This window comes from Odontesthes bonariensis, chromosome 13 (genome assembly GCF_027942865.1).
Source record: "Odontesthes bonariensis isolate fOdoBon6 chromosome 13, fOdoBon6.hap1, whole genome shotgun sequence".
Classification (NCBI taxonomy): Eukaryota; Metazoa; Chordata; class Actinopteri; order Atheriniformes; family Atherinopsidae; genus Odontesthes; species Odontesthes bonariensis.
Genome location: NC_134518.1, coordinates 573579 through 593709, shown reverse-complemented (window position 1 = coordinate 593709; position 20131 = coordinate 573579). Strand labels below are relative to the sequence as shown.

The 20131-nt window shown below is 44.4% G+C and overlaps 1 protein-coding gene across 1 annotated transcript in view; it reads left to right on the top strand.

The window, feature by feature from the left end:
• Positions 1-4037: 4037 nt before the first annotated feature.
• LOC142397432 (GDNF family receptor alpha-4-like) overlaps positions 4038-20131 on the top strand; it is a 132968-nt gene continuing 116874 nt past the window's right edge. The window contains exon 1 of the mRNA XM_075480780.1: positions 4038-4389. Coding sequence (XP_075336895.1) covers positions 4350-4389 — 40 coding nt within the window. The 5' untranslated portion in view covers positions 4038-4349. The remainder of the gene's footprint in view (positions 4390-20131) is intronic.

The following is a 20131-nucleotide window of genomic DNA, read 5'->3' as shown; positions in this document are numbered from 1 at the left end:
GAGGTTAAAATGGGTTCTTTTATCCCATTTGGTTACACACTGCCCGCTACAAAACGTTAAAAGTAATGTTAAGCCTTTTCTGGCTAATTTTATTCGCCTTACCTCCAACAAAGTGGTCGCTACACAAGCATTGGTATGTCGAGGGTTGCCAATCTTTTCTGTTAATGGCCGCTATCCATCTTCTCCGTTGCTCAGCATCTGTTGGGATCCGATAAAATGATATACCTTGCCTCGAGTGTTGATTGTTACTACAACCAGGTGCACAACAATATAATGGCATGATGGAAGTGGGAAGTTTTTCAATGTTCTGTTCCTTTCAATTATCCTCTTGCTACTTTGCTCCTTGTCCTTGGTTGTTAGCAGTGGTAGACTACTGGTAGTCCATGTCCAAAATGGCGCTTACTTTTGCGCTGACGTCACACGGGATGGGTCAATAGTTCTCTGGGCTTTCCGAAGGTCTTTCAAAGTTTTATCTATGGGCATCAGGATTTTTTTTTACTCATTTTCAGTCCAGTCGTTGTACCTGCCCATTTTCAGAGGAACGTGTTTCTTTTTGTTTGCCTATTAGCACAAACCTATGAATCATTCAAGCATAAAAAAGAAACTTAACTCAAGTGTTGTGTCTACACATACGAAGCAACTTAGTCAAAAACCTCATTCAAATAGTTTCTTTCTGCACCTTTTTGCTAGCAGCCTGTCACAAAGACAAACGTTTGCACAGTTTGACAGACAGAAAATTGTATTTATGCACCAACATGGTGATTCCCAAAGAGCTGTTAGCAGGAAACTGGGCATATCTCAAGATGGTGTGCAGTTTGTCCTTTTAAGAACGGAGGCGATCCTCCTGATATGCAGTGGTGTAGTCTACGTTGAATGCAGGTATACGGCGTATACCCACCTCTTTTTTTGGGGGATTTCAGTATACCCACCTAAAATACTCAGTATACCCACCTAAAATTCGTTTTTCAATATTTAGAATAGCACAGCCACGTTTCATCAACTACCACTTTTCATGGAAGCCTTGTTATAATTTAACAATACAGCGACAACACTTCAGAATTGCATTCATTTGGAAATTGCGGCAGTCAGTCAATCTCCAACCAATCAGACGCGTTTTTTATGTCTCGCTGTCAGCCAAAACAAAAATCTATCATGGGGTGCGTACGTAGGTGCTTAGTGGCTAAGGAAAGGACTTTGTAAAGTCGAGGCTTCTACGAAAAGTCATTGTACATCTGGAATGGGCTGATACGATATGTTCTCCATGTTCTCACCATTCTGATCGGATTATGGAATTATCATCTCATCATCTCAACCCGAGAGTTTGCATTTCCAGGGCACACTTTTCCATGGCTGTTGACAGGTATGGTAGTGATTTATTAACACGTTGTCTAACTTTCGTGAACATATTGTAATGACTTCACGGAGGCTCTGAGACCGGCGGTTGCCGAACGGCTCTTTATTAAGTTATTACAAGCAGTACAATCGCAGAACACGAGTGACTCTCAGTCCTGCTCCGCAACCAGCCCCAGGAGAACACCAGACCTGCACACAGACTGGCCCACGCCCACTCCTCTCCCCCAATCACCAGCCCACACCTGAGTGACATGACCTGCGGTCCAGTGATTGACAGGGAGAGGAGGAAACAAGCCAGTCCGTGTGCTTTTACCCTCATTCTGGGTCGTTACAATATATTATTATTATGATGATGATCATTATTATTTGAAAAGCCTCAATGCGTGATGAAAACATGCCAGTGAATTTCGCTAGGTAGCCGACCGCGAGCTGCCAGGTTAAACAAAGCAGCAGCGTTCCAGGTTTTTAGTTGGGGACGACGAGGATCATGGCCAGGCGCAAGGGACAGCAAGACCTTAGGAACTTTTTTAATAAGGTTGCCCGACCTGACGTTTCCGAAAGTAAGTTAAGTTGAGTCAAAAACATAATTCACGCTTTTTATGAGACTAGTATTGCTACCAAGTTACCCTTCTAGGTTGTTTAATTTGTGGATATAACACGGCAATAACACAGGCTAGTCATGCTGTAGTCTAGCTTTCGTTCTTCTCTCAATACTAGCAAGCTAGCTACTCTGATCCACGTTTGCTTACTTAGTTTAAAATTCTAGACGTTTGTTTATCTGGGATTCTTCTTTGGGAATAACTCCTAATCACCATACCTGTCTGTATATGGTCTACATGATGATATGTACAGTGGCTGTCTGGATTAAGTAATTTATCTATCATAAACTAAACTTTATTCACTAGCCAGAACCATGCTATCTCCATGGTATGCATGGATGGGGAGATGTATCTGTACTCAGGCAATAGTAATTACATTATCTACTACACTGTTACTGCGATATAATGTCAGATGCAAAAACCTTTAGTGTATGTGATGAGTTTACAATACAGGCTATATTTCTATAGGCCTACATTTAAAAATCAGTTCATTTCATTTTGTTTGGGCTTGACTTGCTGTAGGCCTACTTGATAGTAACATTTTTGATTGTCATAGATGAAAATGCTTAAAAATGAAACTTTACATTGGCCTATTTTTTGTCATAGCTTTTAGAGGGCTTTTCATCTGAACTGTGTTATGTCATAGTATTGTAGTACTATGGTACCTATTACTTTTCAATGACTATTACAGCGCGCCACTGGAGGTACGGCGTGCATTAAGGGGCTACTATTGGTTCCGAGGGGTCCCGAGTCCCGACCCCTAGTTTGGTACCACGGGCCAATGACTGGCCAACTATACAGTATACCCACCTCAAAAAGGTAGACTACACCACTGCTGATATGTTCCCTCCTTCCTCTTAGTGCACAGTCTCAGACTGCTGGAGTTAGGAGGAGAGCCTTCACGCACAGTGATAAGCTCTCTTGTCTTGCTTATGGCGGTGTCCATTTTCGGCTTTGGCCAGGTTATATCTTTGCAGCTACTTGGTTGTGGCTAACTTCCTTTTAGCCTTATGTTTGCCATGTGCCTGAGGGACCCCACATCTGCTGTGCTGCCTTCTCGTTGTATATCCTGGTGAGATGAATCACTCAGTCCTGCCGCACAGTCAAATCTTATCCATGTAGGAGGTTGCTGATGATTGCTCTACTTTGGAATTGCTAACCAAAGCCAGTCATTCTGATGATTTGGCAGAGGGGGTTCAGGCCTATGCAAGTGTTGTTCACCACTCCTCCTTCATGTGACGGTTGAAAGTTTTGGGTATTAACCCCGAGGTATGTATGGACTGCCACTTTGTCAGCACACTATAGTTATGAAAGATACCTGAAAGATAACACAACTTTTTGGAAATGGGATCTAATGAGGACAAAACAACTGTGTGAAACCAAGGTGCTTTTTATAGTTTGTTATATGAAGCTGTAGGTGTGTCTGCTCTCTCCTTTTCAGAACATTAGAAGATGCAATGGCATTTAATTATGCCATCTCTGCAAGGCTAATTCTGTGCACAAGAAGATCTGGATGGCTTATCTTGTTTTCTTAGGAGCACACCACCTAAATATTTAGCTGGTGTCTGGAATCGTTGGGTTTAATGGCATGTTGTTGGTCTGAAGTAGTTTTTTTGTCAATGGAAATATCAGTGGCTTTATGATCAGTCCCTCTGAACTGGCGACCTGTCAGGACCTGTCCCCTCCTCTTGCCCAATAACAGCTGGGATAGGCTCCAGCCCCCTGAGACCCTGAATTGGATTAGGCGGTGTAGTAAATGGATGGATGGATACATGCTGTTCTTTTCCCAGTGTCACTTAGAATAATTCTACACAGTGTTTAAGAGGTTGTTGATGTTATAAGTAGAAATAGAAATATAAGTTAACGCAAAAGACAACTTACAATTTGATTGTTTCTTAATAAACTCAACGAAGGACTATTTTCATCCGACTGTCAGTGAAGTTGAAGATGATTATGATTGGAGGGGAGGAGGAGGAAGAGAAGAAGGGAGGAGAAATGTCAGCAGTTAATAAAGCTAGCCCCCTCTGCCCGTCATCTCCCTGATCTGTTCACCGGGCCCCGCGGACTACAGGAGCCTCGTGGTGCTGAGCTCCGTGCGCAGAGCTGCAGCCGTGACGCTGGACATTTCCTTCATCAGAACGGGGAGCTTTCTCTGAGCCACTCGGTGTGAACGCTCTGTGGGACACACGCACACGCTCGGAGACTGCCGCTGCTCTCCAGGGACAGAGTCCTCCGCTTCCACTTCTGAATTGTGAAGTTGCTGCGCAGCGGCGCGCAGAAGGAGAGGCGGGCGCTCCGGTGGATGTCGCGGCTGGCTGCGTGTTTTTCTGCCGCGCGCATAACGGAGCTGCTGGACCAAGTCTGACATCTGTCCGCATTAACCCGACCACAGGAGCCATGCTGCTGCTCAGGACCGTCCTGGTTCTTCTCCTCCCAGGTAGGAAACCTCCCCTGAAAGCATTTTAAACACGACAGAGAAAGATCAGTCTTCCTTTCGTTTGTCTCAGTCTCGCAACTTGGATGGAGATGAGGTTCCAGAGTGAAAAGTCTTTCCTAATTTGCAGCCTCGCGTCTTGTCTGTTTTTTAAGCTCTTTTTTATTTGCTTTATTTCTTCCTTTACACACTTTATGGCTCGTTTTTCTCGCCATCTCTTCAGCACAGGGAAAAGTGTGAAAGACTCAATCCTTCATCCTCAGAGATGCTTTCAGTCTCAGAGTCAGTTCTTGGCTCTGTTCTCACACTTATCAGCAGGTGTATGTTTCACATATGTTTGCATGTGTGAGGCTACGCATGTGTGAGGCTACGCCCTGCCAACTGAAGGGAAACTTTCCTGCGATGGGACCAGAGGCTGTGCTCACGGGCCACAAGGAAAGAATTCATCATTTTCTACAATAAATGACAAAGATATAGTTCTACGTTGACTCTTTTAAAAGGTTTACCTCAATTGAGTTTTTATCGTATGGTATTGTGATTTATTTGATTTGCATTATTGATTATGGAAACGGCAGAAAAATTCTTGGTTTGAAAATCTAAAAATGAGTCAGAACAGAAATCTGGCGTGGATACTCCTGAAAGGCTGCTGGGATGAAGGTGTATTCAAACATGGCCTCCTGTGATCTCAGGAGAAGATTCAGTTATTAGAACATTTCAAGTTATTGTGAGATTCTACCTGCATTATGAGTTTCTCATTTGAATGAATAGGCTGCTTATATTCTCTATACTTCCACATATCTCCACAGTTGATGGGGACCTACACCGGACAGTTTTCATCATTATTCATTTCTAATTCAGTTCTAAATTGTACAGCGTTGGATGATATTTTCTTCCTCACGGTTGACCTAAACAATAAGCTTAATCTCCAAAGATAGTTGAATTCTATCCCATGCAAGGCAACACTTCTTGAGAAGTTCAGGCTTGAATGTAGCCACTTCATGCCGATCCGTTTGTAATAAATGAAGCTGCTGCTGGCAGCGAGCGTGATGCAGAACTCAAGTTCACCTTGCTGAAGTGAGGGCACTTTTTCCTCTTAGTGTTTTAGTTTCAGGTTATGTGTCTGTTGTTAAGCACCAAAAGCTTTTTGAAGAAAAAAAAACAGGATGAAAACTAAAGATAGTGTTCTGTTTAGAAGACATCTGAGGTGTGGTAGACCTGAAAGTTCATGCAAGGACGTTGTAATGTCATCGTTATGACTTGTCAGTATCTGCTGAGGGGCTAAACACTGTGTTTTACAGAAGCTCTTATGAACACCTGGGTCTGAAAAGCATGAATATGATGGGTCATTATGAGCCATCATATTCAGCAGTTCAGGCACCTTTTCTCAGGCAAATGCTTTCAAAACCTGCAGATTAGATATGAGTATTATTTATACACTCTTCAAGTGATTGTGAAAGTAGTGACCAAATTATGTTTTATAATTGAAATAAATAAAAACACAGGCATAACATGTAATTTGTGTTATTTCATCTGAAGCATTCAGAGAGTGGTAGAGGGCACTGTCTTCAGGACATTTAATGGCTGTTACAGACGCATGCATGGTTTTCACGTGATAAGATAAGATGAAAGCTGACAGAGCAAACCGGGAAATACCCTGACTGAACGCTAACAGTAGATCATCCCATTAAACATTGTCTATATGTCAAATCTGCATCCAGAAATATGATCAGTTCAGTAAGACAAGATATCAGCGAATGAGTTAATGGTTTCATTTTCAAATGCTGCATTACCTGCATTAATTGTGTGTGTTCTGAATGTTTTTTATGTACAGTTTTTGTAAGGTTGTAGTTATTATTTTTATTTGAGTGGTATTCAATTTGTTTTGTCAAATGACCCCAACAGCCTCGTCATTGAACTTGTAGATATAGTCCATATGTGGGTTCCAGTTTAGTCTGAAGCTGTGCTTCTACAGATCAGTGCATCTGAAACCCTGGGGGGCTAAGCCCCTACCTACCCGTTTCTTCATCACCATAGCGTCTTGTTGTTTTTCTGTGTTGTCACAGGTATTTGCATGTAATTGGCCTATAGATTAAAACCCCTATGTTGGAAAGTTTCTATGATTATATATTATATCTAATATACATGTTATCATTTTTGTGATAATTTGTCCTCTTACCAAACACACATAGTTTATCTTCACTATTAACTACTTATTATACTCATATTTATGTTTTTTTTGTACCACATAAGGCATTTCAGTTTGAGAGCAAACATGACAATAAGACATGATCAGAGAAGGCCACATGGACACTTGTTTATATATTTTGAGCTTTTATCTGTTTTCACATTTTCTTAGCTACTTCACTGTCCTCTGATTACAGGCAGTTAAGATTGACAATCCTTTGTTTTTATCAAAGCTGTGGCAGGACTAATGAAACCTCTGCCTGCTGGCTTTCTGTATGACTGTGGTCTGTATTGCAGCAACCGCTCTGTGTTTATTAGCAGTGTTAATGATTGTCTAGCTTGTAGTGAAGCTGTAATGTTAGTTGACAAGCTCATATAGCTCCCTGTCTCTCCCCTCAGGTTCACCCACCCATTCTCTTCTCTTCTTTCCCTTCCTCAATGCTTTCAGGTTGTGTCTGAATTTTCATTTTTTTTCAATCTCAATCTAAATTCCCTGTCGGATTCAGCCATGCGTCAGAATAAATTGTTCAAGTCGTTCAATGAGGAAGTGCAGTCAACCGACACTGGTGTGCGAACACATTTTGAGCAGCAGTGGTTGGCGTCTTATCGGCATACAGGCAGGTGTGCATGTTTGTGCGTATTTGTAGTGGTGGTAGGGTGCATAACATGGCTCTTTTTTGTGCAGACACTACCTATGGGTTTTTGAGGACCCTTAATGATACTCATACTTTGGCAGTTAATCTGTCCATCTGTCTGGATATTTCTTTTGACCCTCCCACATACATTCCACACTGGTTTTTGAGTGATTTTCTAGGGGTATGGAAAATGTCCATTACAGTTTTGAATTAATCCTTTAAGAAAGGAATGATAAGTAGATAACAAAACTATTAAAGCTGCAATGTGAGTGGCTTAGATTTAGACAGACTTTATTGTCATTCCGTATCCAATGTGTAATGTACACAGAATGAAATTTCGTTGCAATTAAAATAAAATACATGAATGTAAATGTATATGTGTATATATATATATATATATATAGAATATTATATTATATAAGAGTAAGATATAAAGTGTAGAAGTAAAGTGACATATGGAGTTAACAGTAATGCAATTTAAATTGTTCAAGTAATTACATCAAGATGAAAAACTAAGTGGGGCTGCATGGTGGTGTGGCGGTTAGCACCGTCGCCTCTCAGCGAGAAGATTCCAGGTTCAACTCCTGGCTGGGGCCTTTCTGTGTGGAGTTTGCATGTTCTCCCCGTGTATGCGTGGGTTCTCTCCGGGTACTCCAGCTTCCTCACCACTGTCCAAAAACATGCCTGTTAGGTTAACTGGTGTCTCTAAATCCTCCCTAGGAGTGAGTGTGGTTGTTTGTCTCTGTGTGGCCCTGTGTTGGACTGGTGACCTGTCCAGGGTGTACCCCGCCTCTCGCCCGATGACTGCTGGGATAGGCTCCAGCCCCCCTGCAATCCGACCGATGGATTAAGCGCGTATAGAAAAAGTATGGATGGATGGATGAAAAACTAAGTGGCATAGTTTTCACTTAGAGTAGACTGATCACCTGGGGAAAAAGTTGTTACAGAACCTAGTGGTCCTGCACCGAATGCTGCAGAATCTCTGTCCAGAGGCCAACAGGGAGATGATGGGGGTGTGAGGAGTCCCTGGTAATGTTCCTAGGTCGGGATACGATATCCTGAATGGAGGGAAGAGAAGTCTCAATGATCTTCTCCGCTCTCCTCACATTCTTCCATCCAGAGGCCCTGCAGCCTCCACACCACACACAGATGCAGCTGGTCAGAATGCTCTCTGTGGTGCTTCTGTAGAATGTAGTGAGGATGGGTGGGGATGGGTGGGCTCTCCTCATCCTACACAGGAAGTGCAGACGCTGCTGTGCCCTCTTGACCAGTAACTGTTCAGAGACCAGGTGAGGTCATCTGTAATGTGCACCCCCAGGAACTTGATGCTACTGACCAGCCGTGTTGTTGATGAGAAGTGGAGTGTGGCTGGGCTGGTTCTTCCTGAAGTCAACAATAATCTTCTTGGTTTTGTTCACATTCAGGATTTGGTTGTTGTCCATACACCAGGCTATTAGCTGCTCCACCTCCTCTACAGGCCAGGTCATTGTCACCCCTGATGAGGCCCACCACAGTAGTGTCATCCGCAATCTTCACAATGTGGTTGGTGAACGCAATCATATGTCATCAAGGTGAATAGTAGAGGACTCAGGACACAGCCGTGAGGGGAGCCTGTGCTGAGGGTGATGACATTGGAAGAGTTCTGTCCAAACCACACTGACTGTGGTGTTTCAGTGAGGAAGTCTAATAACCAGTTACACATGGGGGTGCTGAAGCCCAGGGGACCCAGATTTTCTACCTGATTGTGTGGAATGATGGTGTTGAATGCTGAACTGAAGTCCAGGAACAGCATGTGCACATGAGTGTTCTTCTTCTCCAGGTGTACAAGGCTTAGATAAGGTCAAAATAGGTCAAATGTGGAAGGAAGTGTGGAAGGGAGTCTAGAGATGATGTGCTTCTTTACCAGCCTCTCAAAGCACTTAATCATAATGGGAGTAAGTGCAATGGGTGTTTTTGAGCATGGGTGATGGTGGCAGTCTTGAAACATGAAGGGACTTTGGCTTGATCCACTGAGATGTTAAAAATGACCATTAGGACATGTCCTTTGCACATCAACGGTATGAGAGCCCTTTCTCTTCAGGAGAACTATTTAGTGCAGGGGTCTCCAACCTTTTTCCCTCTGAGAGCTACTTTAACAAAATAAAAATGGCCGAGAGCTACTCGTGTTTTGTAACATTTATTATCATCGCTCATTTTGAACAAACAAACTCAATAAGCCTTCTTTTCCTGAACATTTACAATATGTTACTGTCCACATCTCACATTCTGTATTAAAACATCACAAAAATAAAGAACAAAAATTGCATTCACAATAAAAAACATTTAGTTCAGTTCAATATTGAGCAGTGAAGGTGTGTGTGTGTGTGTGTGTGTGTGTGTGTGAATGTGTTCAGAAGTTCAGCCTTTTTAGCTAGTGAGATGACTGACACTGCAAGGAGTCAACAAGAGAGGTGTATGCTGGAGTGTATCCACTTAAGTTCACTCTTATGGAGTCATTTAAATGTTCATCACTCAGTCTCGTTCTGAGCTTTGATTTCAGGACATTCATGTCAGAAAAAGCTGACTCACAGAGGTATGTAGACCCAAACAAAGCAAACATTTTTAGAAGCTGCTTGGTGAAGATTTTCATAATTATCTGACTCTACCAAGCTCCAGAAATGCTGTGAATGCTGCTGAGACTTTAACTGCACATTGTTTTGAAGGTTTATAACCTCCATTTCCATTTCCACAGCATCGACACAGAAAGGTTCAGCCATCTGTCCTGAAATCTCACTTATGTCCACATTCATGAAAGGGTTGGCCATTAATGTCACACAGGGCTCAAGTTTGTCAAAGTCACTGAATCTGTCAGCAAACTCCTGTCCAAGCCTTGATAACAGGTCACAATACTTGGACACATTTAAAACGCTGGCTGCACCGTGTGACTGTCCAGCATCTCTGAGATACAGGGGAAGTGCTGAAATCTTCTGCTTTTCACTTACTGAATGTACAATGAGAGTTTTGCACTGAATGCCTTGACAGCACTGATCATGTCACATATATTTTTACTTTTGCCTTGTAACTGTAGGTTCAGGTGGTTCATTTTCTCAGTTACATTGGTCAGGAAAGCAAGATCAAGTAGCCACTCTGCATCAGATAATAGGGTGGTGTCCTCCTCCCTCATTTCCATGAATGCCTTGATTTCAGCCAGCAAGGAAAGAAAGCGCTGTAGTATCTTGCCCCGACTTAGCCATCTGACCTCGGTGTGGAGGAGGAGATCCCCATACTCCGCAGAGCATTCCTCCAGGAACAGCTTGAAGCTCCGGTGTTGCTTTGCCTTTGCTCGAATGGAATTGATGATCCTGATAACAGGCGTCATGACATGGTCAAATCCCATCACTTTTGCGCCTATAGCCTGCTGATGAATGATGCAATGATAGCCTAGTTCAAAAACTTTGGAAAGTCCGGGTCCGCTTTGCAGTGCGCAATAAATCCGGAGTGACGACCTTTCATTGCAGGTGCTCCGTCAGTTGTTACAGACACCAGCTTTTCAATAGGGATCTTTTTTTCCACAAAGTAATCCTTTACTGCATTATAAATATCAACTCCCCTGGTTGTTGTTTTCAATGGGAGTAAGGTCAAAAACTCCTCTTTGGTGGAAAAGTTGTCAAACACCATCCGAATGAGGACAGCTAGCTGGGCTGTATCACTGCGGTCCACACACTCATCGCACTGAATAGAGAACCATTTGCCCCTGTTAATGTCAGATTCAAGCTGTTTTACCGCATCCGCAGACAGCGCAGTCACTCTCCTTGCCATGGTATTGGCGCCAAGCTGTACATCGGCAATAGCAGACAAAATGTCCTCCTTATTTTTATGGTCCCTGAATAACGTTTCAGCCACCGCGGTCATGGGCTACTTCACGATCCCAGTTATCTGTTCGTCTTGCAAAGAAAACTGTATATTTAAATCTTCTAGAGTCGCTGCCAAAGCCAACTCAGACTGTTCGCTGGGCGCAGCCATTGTTTACCTCTCTCTGGAACTACACACTGAAACGTCGCACCTCTGTCGTCACTAGGTAGCCCGGCCTCCGACCCCGCTCCTCACAATTTGATTGGCCCGATTAAGTTTCGATTTTCAGCCTCGCAAAACAGACTGCGCCTGGGAGCAAATCAATTTGCGGTCGCTAGGGGCGTCTAGATTTCTAGGCTACCTTCTCACATCACCACTGACTGGCAAATAAGTATTGGGGGTGTTGGAAGGGGCGGGACACTGTGAATTTTGATTGAACATAAATTTAAGTAGATTTGCCGAGAGACCAATTAAGTTTTCAAATTAATGTATGATTCATTGGCCCTTTGGCGAGCTACTGGTAGCTTGCGAGCGACGCGTTGGAGACCCATGATTTAGTGCCTCAAATCTCCCAACAAAGTTATTGAGTTCATTGAGGTAGTCTGTGTCTTCGTCACTCACAGGAGGGGCTATCCTGTCATTTGTGATAGCCCGTATGTATTACCACATTCTTGGTGTTGGTGGCATCGTGGAAAAAATCTTGAATTTTTTTACTGTGAGCACGCTTTGCTAGTCTGACGGTATGGTTCATGTTGGCTCTTGTTATTCTCAATGGATCCTCATCACCAGACTTGAAGGTTGAGTTCCGTGCCTTAAGCATTTTGCATGCTTCATCACGCATCCATGGTTTTCGGTTGGCCAGGGTGACGATGTTCTTTGTGACGCTGATGTCCTCCATGCATTTGTTAATGTAGGCCGTCACATACATGGCATACTCATCTATGTTGGTGTGGTCATTGTAAGTGGCAGCTGCTTTGAACATGTTCGAATCAGTGCACTCAAAACAGTCCCGAGGTGTCTCCATAGCCCCCACTGAAGGCTTTTCTCTGATCAGCTGGGGTTTGTATGCAGGAATTTGCTTAACAGATAGATGATCTGAAGAGCCGAGGTGGGGGCGACGGGCTGCTCTGAATGCATTCTTCACATTGGTGTAGGCTATGTCTAATGTGTTCACACACCTGGTCACACAATCCACATGCTAGTGGAAATGTGGGAGAACTGTCTTCATGTTTGCCTGGTTAAAGAGTGGTTCTTTGGTGATGAAACAATTTGACGTGATTGAAGAGAGGTTCACAACGGCTTTTCTGTCAGGCAAATAGGTTAATCACCATTTTTACTCCATCACCGTATACAACATTTACATTTACCCCTTCTAAAGAACCCATATAAGTGCAAGTAGGCTTATAACAGGTTAGTGCAACAGAACATTGTTAAAGGCCTGAACGTGGCCAACCTGACTAGATAAACTGGGTAGACTGCCAATTTACCCGCATAGCCATGTGGGTTATTCTGCAACCTGACAGGCTATGCACTAGTCACTAGAGTTTCAAAAGTTCGTAACATAGTCTCTGAGATAAGTGGGTCTCTGGTAGGGGTGGGCGATATGTATCGTTTGCGAAATTATCGTGAATGTTGTTTTGACGATGAGTAATTTTGCAATATCGAGATATAGGCAAAAAAATATATATATATATATTTTTTTTTTCAATCGCCAAAAATCAATAAAGTGCGGCGCCAGTGGTCCTCTGCCCTTACCACGCCCTGCTTTGAACGCTCTAATTTTTTCAAAGTAAACGCTTCGGACCCCGCGGGACACTCAGCTAAGAGCATCGAGGGGGCGCCGAGAGGCAGGGGCTGGGACAGAGAGAGGCCGGGGCTGGGACAGCGAGAGGCAGGGGCTGGGACAGACGGTAGCTCGCCTCGCGGCGGACCGTCAGCTCGATCCCGAGATCCAACAACGAGCTTTTTAACTGCAGCAACTTTAAGATGCGCTATTGGAGCTGGAATTACTGCGGCTGCTGGCACCAGACTTGCCCTTCAATTGATCCCCGTTAAAGGATTTAAAGTGTCATGTATTGTTATTTTTCGTCACTACCGGCTCCCCGAGTCGGGAGTGGGTAATTTGCGCGCCTGCTGCCTTCCTTGGATGTGGTAGCCGTTTCTCAGGCTCCCTCTCCGGAGGGAGAAGTAGCCTGAGAAACGGCTCGAGGTTATCAGTCACCAAAGCGGCCGCGGCACCCCGAGAGGCACCCCGCATGGGTTTTGGGTCTGATAAATGCACGCATCCCCAAAGGTCAGCGCTCGTTTTGCATGTATTAGCTCTAGAATTGCCACAGTTATCCAATTAACGGTAGAGCGATCAAAGGAACCATAACTGATTTAATGAGCCATTCGCAGTTTCACTGTACCGGCTGTGTGTCCTTAGACTTGCATGCTTATGTTCATTTTATTGTGATCTTAATGCAAGTTTGAATTTTTTTTTAAATATCGTCAAAATATCTTTATCGTGAAAATCCTAAAAAATATCGATATTTTTTTTTGCCCATATCGCCCACCCCTAGTCTCTGGCGGGCTCGAGCAGGACAAGGTTCAGGCTGCAAAGGCTCAACTTGTGCATATGGTTCAGGTGGACATGCTTGGACCTTTGGCCATGTAATGGGAAGTCCCCGTGCACATTTGTTTGGTACGGGTCAGTCGCAGCTGTCTGGTCAGTGGCGGATGGTGGGGACAACTGTCTAAGGCGACTGGCATGCCAACGTGAACCGTCGGTCAAACGAAAGGTGGATGGTGCCAACTGTTCCATGATCTGCTGTGGTGCAGACCAGAATGGGAGCAGCTTGTGGGACCGATGGGGTCGACGGATCCGGACCCAGTCTGAAACTACGAATGCGGGGCGTTTCATGCGATGTTTCCTGTCAAACTGGACGGGTGCTCTGAGCCCGTTCTTGAGGGTCTGGTTAAACCTCTCCATGCCGCCGTTAGCCTGAGGGTGGGAGAAGGCGGTTCTGAAGTGTTTGATCCATCTCTCCTCCACGAAGGCAGCGAAGTCGGCTGAGATGAACTGGGGCCTGTTGACGGTGGTGATGGCATCAGGCACGCCCCTGCGGGCGAACAGGGTGGTGGTGATGGACCCGACAGGTGGACATTGCTCCATGCACTACGATGTCATCCAGATATACAACCACACCTGGGATACCGGCGAAGATGGTGTCCATGATCTACTGGAAGCAGCTGGGCGGCGGAACTGAGGCCGAAGGGCATGCAGTTGTAACGGAAAACCCCCATGTGGGTCACAAAGGCAGTAAGATTATGGCTGTGTGGGTGTAGAGGAACCTGCAGGTAGCCTTGGCGAAGGTCGAGCTTGGAGAAGACTGTTAAGCCGTGGAACTTTGAAGAGAGCTCCTCCACCTTGGGCAGTGGATATTTATCTGGAATCACTCCTTTATTTCTCCTGAGATCGTCACAGGGGCGCAGGCCACCTGACTTCTTCTTCACCACCACCAGATTGGAGATCCAGGGCAGGGCGTCAACGTGCTCAATGACGCCAGCATCCAGGAGTTTCTACAGCTCGGGTGTGACGGCGTCGCGTAGAGCGAGGGGCAGCCGACGTAAAAGTTGAATGACAGGGGACACAGCTGGGTCGATGAGGGGCTGGTGGTTGAAGGCACTGAGGCAGCCCAGCCCAGTGAACAGTGATGGCCAGCGGTGTTGCCAGGGCGTGTGCACAGGTCAAACCCAAGGAGATTAGCAACATGGTGTCACAGCCCCTGGGACTTGTGCCGGGCATATCTCTCTCCTCCCTCTCTCTTTGTCTCCTCCCTCAGACCAGGAAGCTGATTGGAGTGTGCAGCAGTGATTGCAGCAGCTCATACACCTGGCCGTCTGTGGGAGTGGTTTTAAGCCACCTTACTTTGTTAATTCTTCCCTTTTGGTTCCTGGCTGGGTTTGTGAGAACAGCAGTGTGTTTTGGGTTTGTTTGGTTTATCCTCTTGTTATATTTCACAACATACAACACCTTTGCAGCACATTCATGCTCCATAACATCACTACACTACTGATGACTGATTGCCACATCCCATTGTTTTACTTTTGTTGAATTCTCCAGCTTAAGTTGGAATTGGTTAAATAAATGGATTTCCTTATAACTTACAAACCGTGTGCTTCCTCCTTTTTGATACGGCTTTTGAGCCAGGTCGTGTCAATGGCGAGACACTTGGAAGGTGAACACTGGGAGTGTTCTAGAGCTGTAGCATATAGAGAAGGTGGCGGTGCCCACCATGCTGATTTTAGTGTGTCCATAGCCATACAGCGCCATACAGCCTTGATTGTCTGTCGGGGAAGGAGCCGCCAGACTGTGGACTCGTTGAGCAAAGACCTAGCAGTGTCCAGCAGCAGTGTCAAACACACACCGTCCAACTCCACTGTGCACCACGTCAATGGTTTGGTGCTGGAGCCCACAGAGTGGATGGTGGTCGTGTTAGATGGATCGGATGAGCGGCGGCAGTGGTTTGTGGAGACAGGCCCACTTTGAATAAATGGTTCAGTTTACCACAGCGTTGGCACCTCTGCCCCATGGCTGGACATGTGTGGGATGGAGGGAGAACTGCAGTTTCCACAGTGTGCTGGGGCACCCTGACGTCCCGCCACGTTCACCTCAGGCTCATCATGAAAGGGAGTTGGTTCGAAGAGCTGAGCAGCTGGGGCTACTGTCTGTGCCAACGGAGCAGGGTATGAAGAGGCTGGGTCAGAGGGCGCTAACCGCAGTGCTAACAGAGCAGCAGACACAAGCTGGAAGGCCATGTCCACTGCCTTTGACAGCAGCAGATCGTCCGACGACATGAACATGAGCATGAGCTTTTGATCGGACGTGTATTCTGCTAGCTGGTCCCGAATCATCTCCTCTTCCAAATTGCTGAATTTACAGAGGCTAGCTAAACACCGGAGGTCAGTGGATTGACTCACCCGGCCGCTGTTGGCACTGGCGGACGACTATCCGGCGCACCATGACACTCTGTGGAACAGTGAACTGTCCGGCCAGCAAAGCGACACAGTTGTCATACATGTCTGGTGGTCCGAGAGTCCAGAAGATATGCTGTCCCTCACTGCCCAGGCTGTGGATGAACATTAAGTCAGTCATCGTCAGCATCGGCTAGCCCGATAATTGTTATGAACGTTTCAAAGGACTCTTTCCAGCGGGACTGCGGGATCGGTGGCTCACATGTGAGTGAGGAACAGAGGTAGAGGTGAGAACGGAAGCTCCATCTTCGTCGCCAATGTTGTGTCCAGTAATGCGCGGACAACGATGTGTGGTCACAGTGTCTTTATTGTTTTTGTCTCACCACCACACCTACGTACACACACACACACACACATCTCTATATGCTACACTTTCCGGTAGCCATCACGCTGTCGTAACCCCACTGTTTACGACATCACTACAGACTACAGTTAGGTATTTTTTGGGATAAAATCCTGCTCAATTGAGAACACAACCAAGACATTCAGTCTGTCCTATCCCATATAAAATTGATTTAGGGTTTGTCCTTTGTCATTTTTTGTTATTCGAATATCTTTTGGCTGATGTGTCCCCCTTTGATTCACTTCAAGTTTTCCTGCCAAAGACAGTGAAGAAAATGGATGGAAAAGAAAATAATCTACTTCATTCAAGTGAACACCTGCAATGCCTCTTCATCTACGCATATTAGCATAAGTAGCGCCTCACTTAACATCCCGTCAATGACCAAAGTCTTTGGCCTTTGGGCTGAACAAAACGAGCAGCAAAGGAAGGGGGCGTGCCACAACCCCTGTCACTCACTTGGCAAAACAAAGATAAGTAAAAACTTGTAGTAAGCGCTACTGTATTTGGGCTGTAAAATCCTTGCCCCATTTAGAAGGATTCTGAGTTTTTCCTGGCAAAGTCTCTAGCAAAAACTAGAGGAAGGGAATCTTTTTTAAATTATTTTTTTGGGCTTTTATGCCTTTAATGGACAGGATAGTTGAAGAGAGACAGGAAGCAGGGGCAGAGAGAGGAGGAAAGACATGCAGCAAAGAGCCGTCCGATGCGGGACTGGAACCGGGGCCAGCTGCAGCGAGGACTGTAGCCTCTGTACATGGAGTGCCTGCTTAACCCACTACGCCACCGCCCACCCCATATGTACCAAATTTCATCCTGATCAGTGATCTTAGTGGGTGGGGCTGAATTTTTAAAGATTTTCAGGGGGCGCTAGAGTTATTTTGCTATGCCAACGGAATATTGGTTCAGTGTGTATCTGTCATTAAATATGCAAAATTTGATCATAACTTGATATTGTATGTGTCATATATAAAGACTTCATGTTTCATGGCAAAGCATCAAAATTTGCCATAGATAAACACAAGTGTGATGGGTAAATCATTGAGAAGTTGAAAGCCATGAACTAAAAACTATCCCTTCCTGTTGTCAGTGGGCGGGGCTACAGCGTTGGCAGGGTATAGACATAAGCTTCTGTTTGGGACATGAAAGAGATTACACTCATTTTGGTGTTGCCTCGAAATATGAGCAATTTATGATGACTTTTGTGGTCATGGAGTGATATCGAAATTTTCCACTCAACCACAGACACATCCTCCAGTGAAAAGTCCCAAATGAAGTGCCATTAAGTCGTTATCTGTCTTTTGACCACATTTGAAGTAGGTCTGGTTACAGTGTTTCCCATACACTGAGGAAACTATGGCGGCCCGCCATAGTTTCCTTTTGGCCGCCATAGTTTCCGAATCCCAATCGTTTGAAACACAGCGCTTTCCTCGAAAACCAACCAATATGACTATACAACAGGTGAACTAGTAATTAAACATGTCCTAAAGTGTGCAATGTCAGAGTTTTGAAGTTTAGTTGCAAAAAAGGTTTATGTGTTATAGATCAGTGGGTGCGCGTGCATAAAGATAGCTGTAATCATCGTGATTTCATTGACAAACATATTTTTTTGACCTATTTATATTCTGAGAAATAATGTGAAATTTGAGCAATGACGAGTACACTAGTATGTTGTCCGGTATGTTGCTTAAAAAAATCGTAAGCTCAATAGTTTCTGTTTAAAATAAGGTGTTTCATCCGTCCCGCATGTGTGGTTCAACCGTCCCGACTAGGCGGAGCGGGGTGAAATTGGTTTTATATTCGACATTCGCCTATTTTCCGGCTTTGTAATTGTAATAGCGTCACGAAAACCGCACCAATTAGCCTCAGGATGGTATTAATATTTACAGAAAACTAAGACTAACATACCACAGGCTTTATCAACTCAGCAAAGTAAGCCTGAAAGATCAGAGTAACCGCGCCGAATATACTTCTAAGTGAACTACGGCAGCCGGAGCGCTTAGGGACCGTCGCAAAAGTGCAACGCCTTTTTTTGTTCTCACTGGATATTCAACCAATGAACACCAAACCAATTCGGATGGGTTTGTGAACTCACTATAAAGCTTTCACAGTCTTTTAGTTTCCAGAAAAATCATTTTAGGTAGAACATTTACTCAGTGTGCATAGTTAATTCCATTTTAGATATTTATTTTGTAATAGCTCTCTTGTTTTTAAAGATATCAACACCAAACCGCTTCTGATGTGTTCCTGAACTCATTGTGTACTTCCCACACCCTTTGTTATCAAGGAAAACCTTTTCAAGTTTCTCAAAAAGGCACAAGTCCTCACTGTATATGATCCATTCATATTTTTCATGAAGTTTAGTTTTAACCTGTAAATATTTTCTATTACAATTGTTATCATTGGGTTTTAATGACAAGATGAGGTTTCCTTATAAACCCATAAGGGTTTCTGACATCTCCAGCACACATTCCTTTTTTTTTAATTTGTTGTGTTTTATTGTGTATTTTTTTGTTATATTTGAATGAATGTGTGCAAATCAATCAAATAAAATAAAATCTGCAGTCGCACAAATTTACGCCGCACAAATTCACGCCGCGTGAATTTACCCCCCCCCCCATAGTTTCCAAAAATTCTGTGGGAAACACTGGGTTAATAATGTTAAGAGTAATAAATCCAAGAGCGAAATATTACTTCCTGTTGCTAGTGGGTGGTGCCATGGGGATGAGAAAACATTGATATGTAAATCGGTTCAAGATTTCAGTGGGATCATATGTGTAATGTGTGCCTGTTGCACAGGCTGGAAAACTGGGTTGGACTTTCTGGAGCGGTCCTTAACTGGTTCAGGTCCTACTTAGAAGGCCGTAGTTATTTTGTTACATTTGGCAGCTATGAATCTGAGCGAGTGGCCATGACTTGTGGAGTCCCCCAGGGGTCAATTCTTGGACCTCTTCTGTTTAACTTGTATATGCTCCCTTTGGGTCAGATATTGCAGAATTTTAACATCAATTATCACAGTTATGCAGACGATACACAACTTTATGTGTCTCTGTCACCGGACGACTGCAGCCCAGCAGACGTACTGTGTCAGTGTCTGGAGGAAGTAAACACCTGGATGAGAGAGAATTTTCTACAATTAAATGAAGACAAAACTGAGATCATTCTGTTTGGTAGCAAAGAGAAGAGGGTCAGCGTTGGTAAATATCTTGAGACTCGGGACCTTACAATCACTGAGCGAGTTGGTAACCTCGGAGTGTTGATAGACTCAGATCTGACTTTCAGCAGCCACATCAAAGCTGTCACCAAGGCAGCTTTTTACCACCTCAGAAACATCAACAGAATTAAAGGTTTCCTCTCCCAAACAGACCAGGAGAAACTCATCCATGCATTCATCTCCAGTAGACTCCATTACTGTAACGCTCTTTTAACTGGACTTCCCACAAAGAGCATTAAACATCTGCAGCTCATCCAGAACGCTGCTGCTGGAGTTTTAACCCGGACTAAGAGATCTGAACACATCACAGCAGCTTTAAAATCTTTACTCTGGCTTCCAGTCAGTCACAGAATAGATTTTAAAAGCCTGCTGATGGTTTACAATCTGTGATATGTTCAGAGAATATAAAGCCAGCAGAGCTCTTAGATCCAAGGACTCAGGTCAGCTGGTCCAGTCCAGAGTCCAGACTAAACATGGAGAAGCAGCATTTAGCTGTTATGCTGCCAACAAGTGGAACAAACTGCCAGT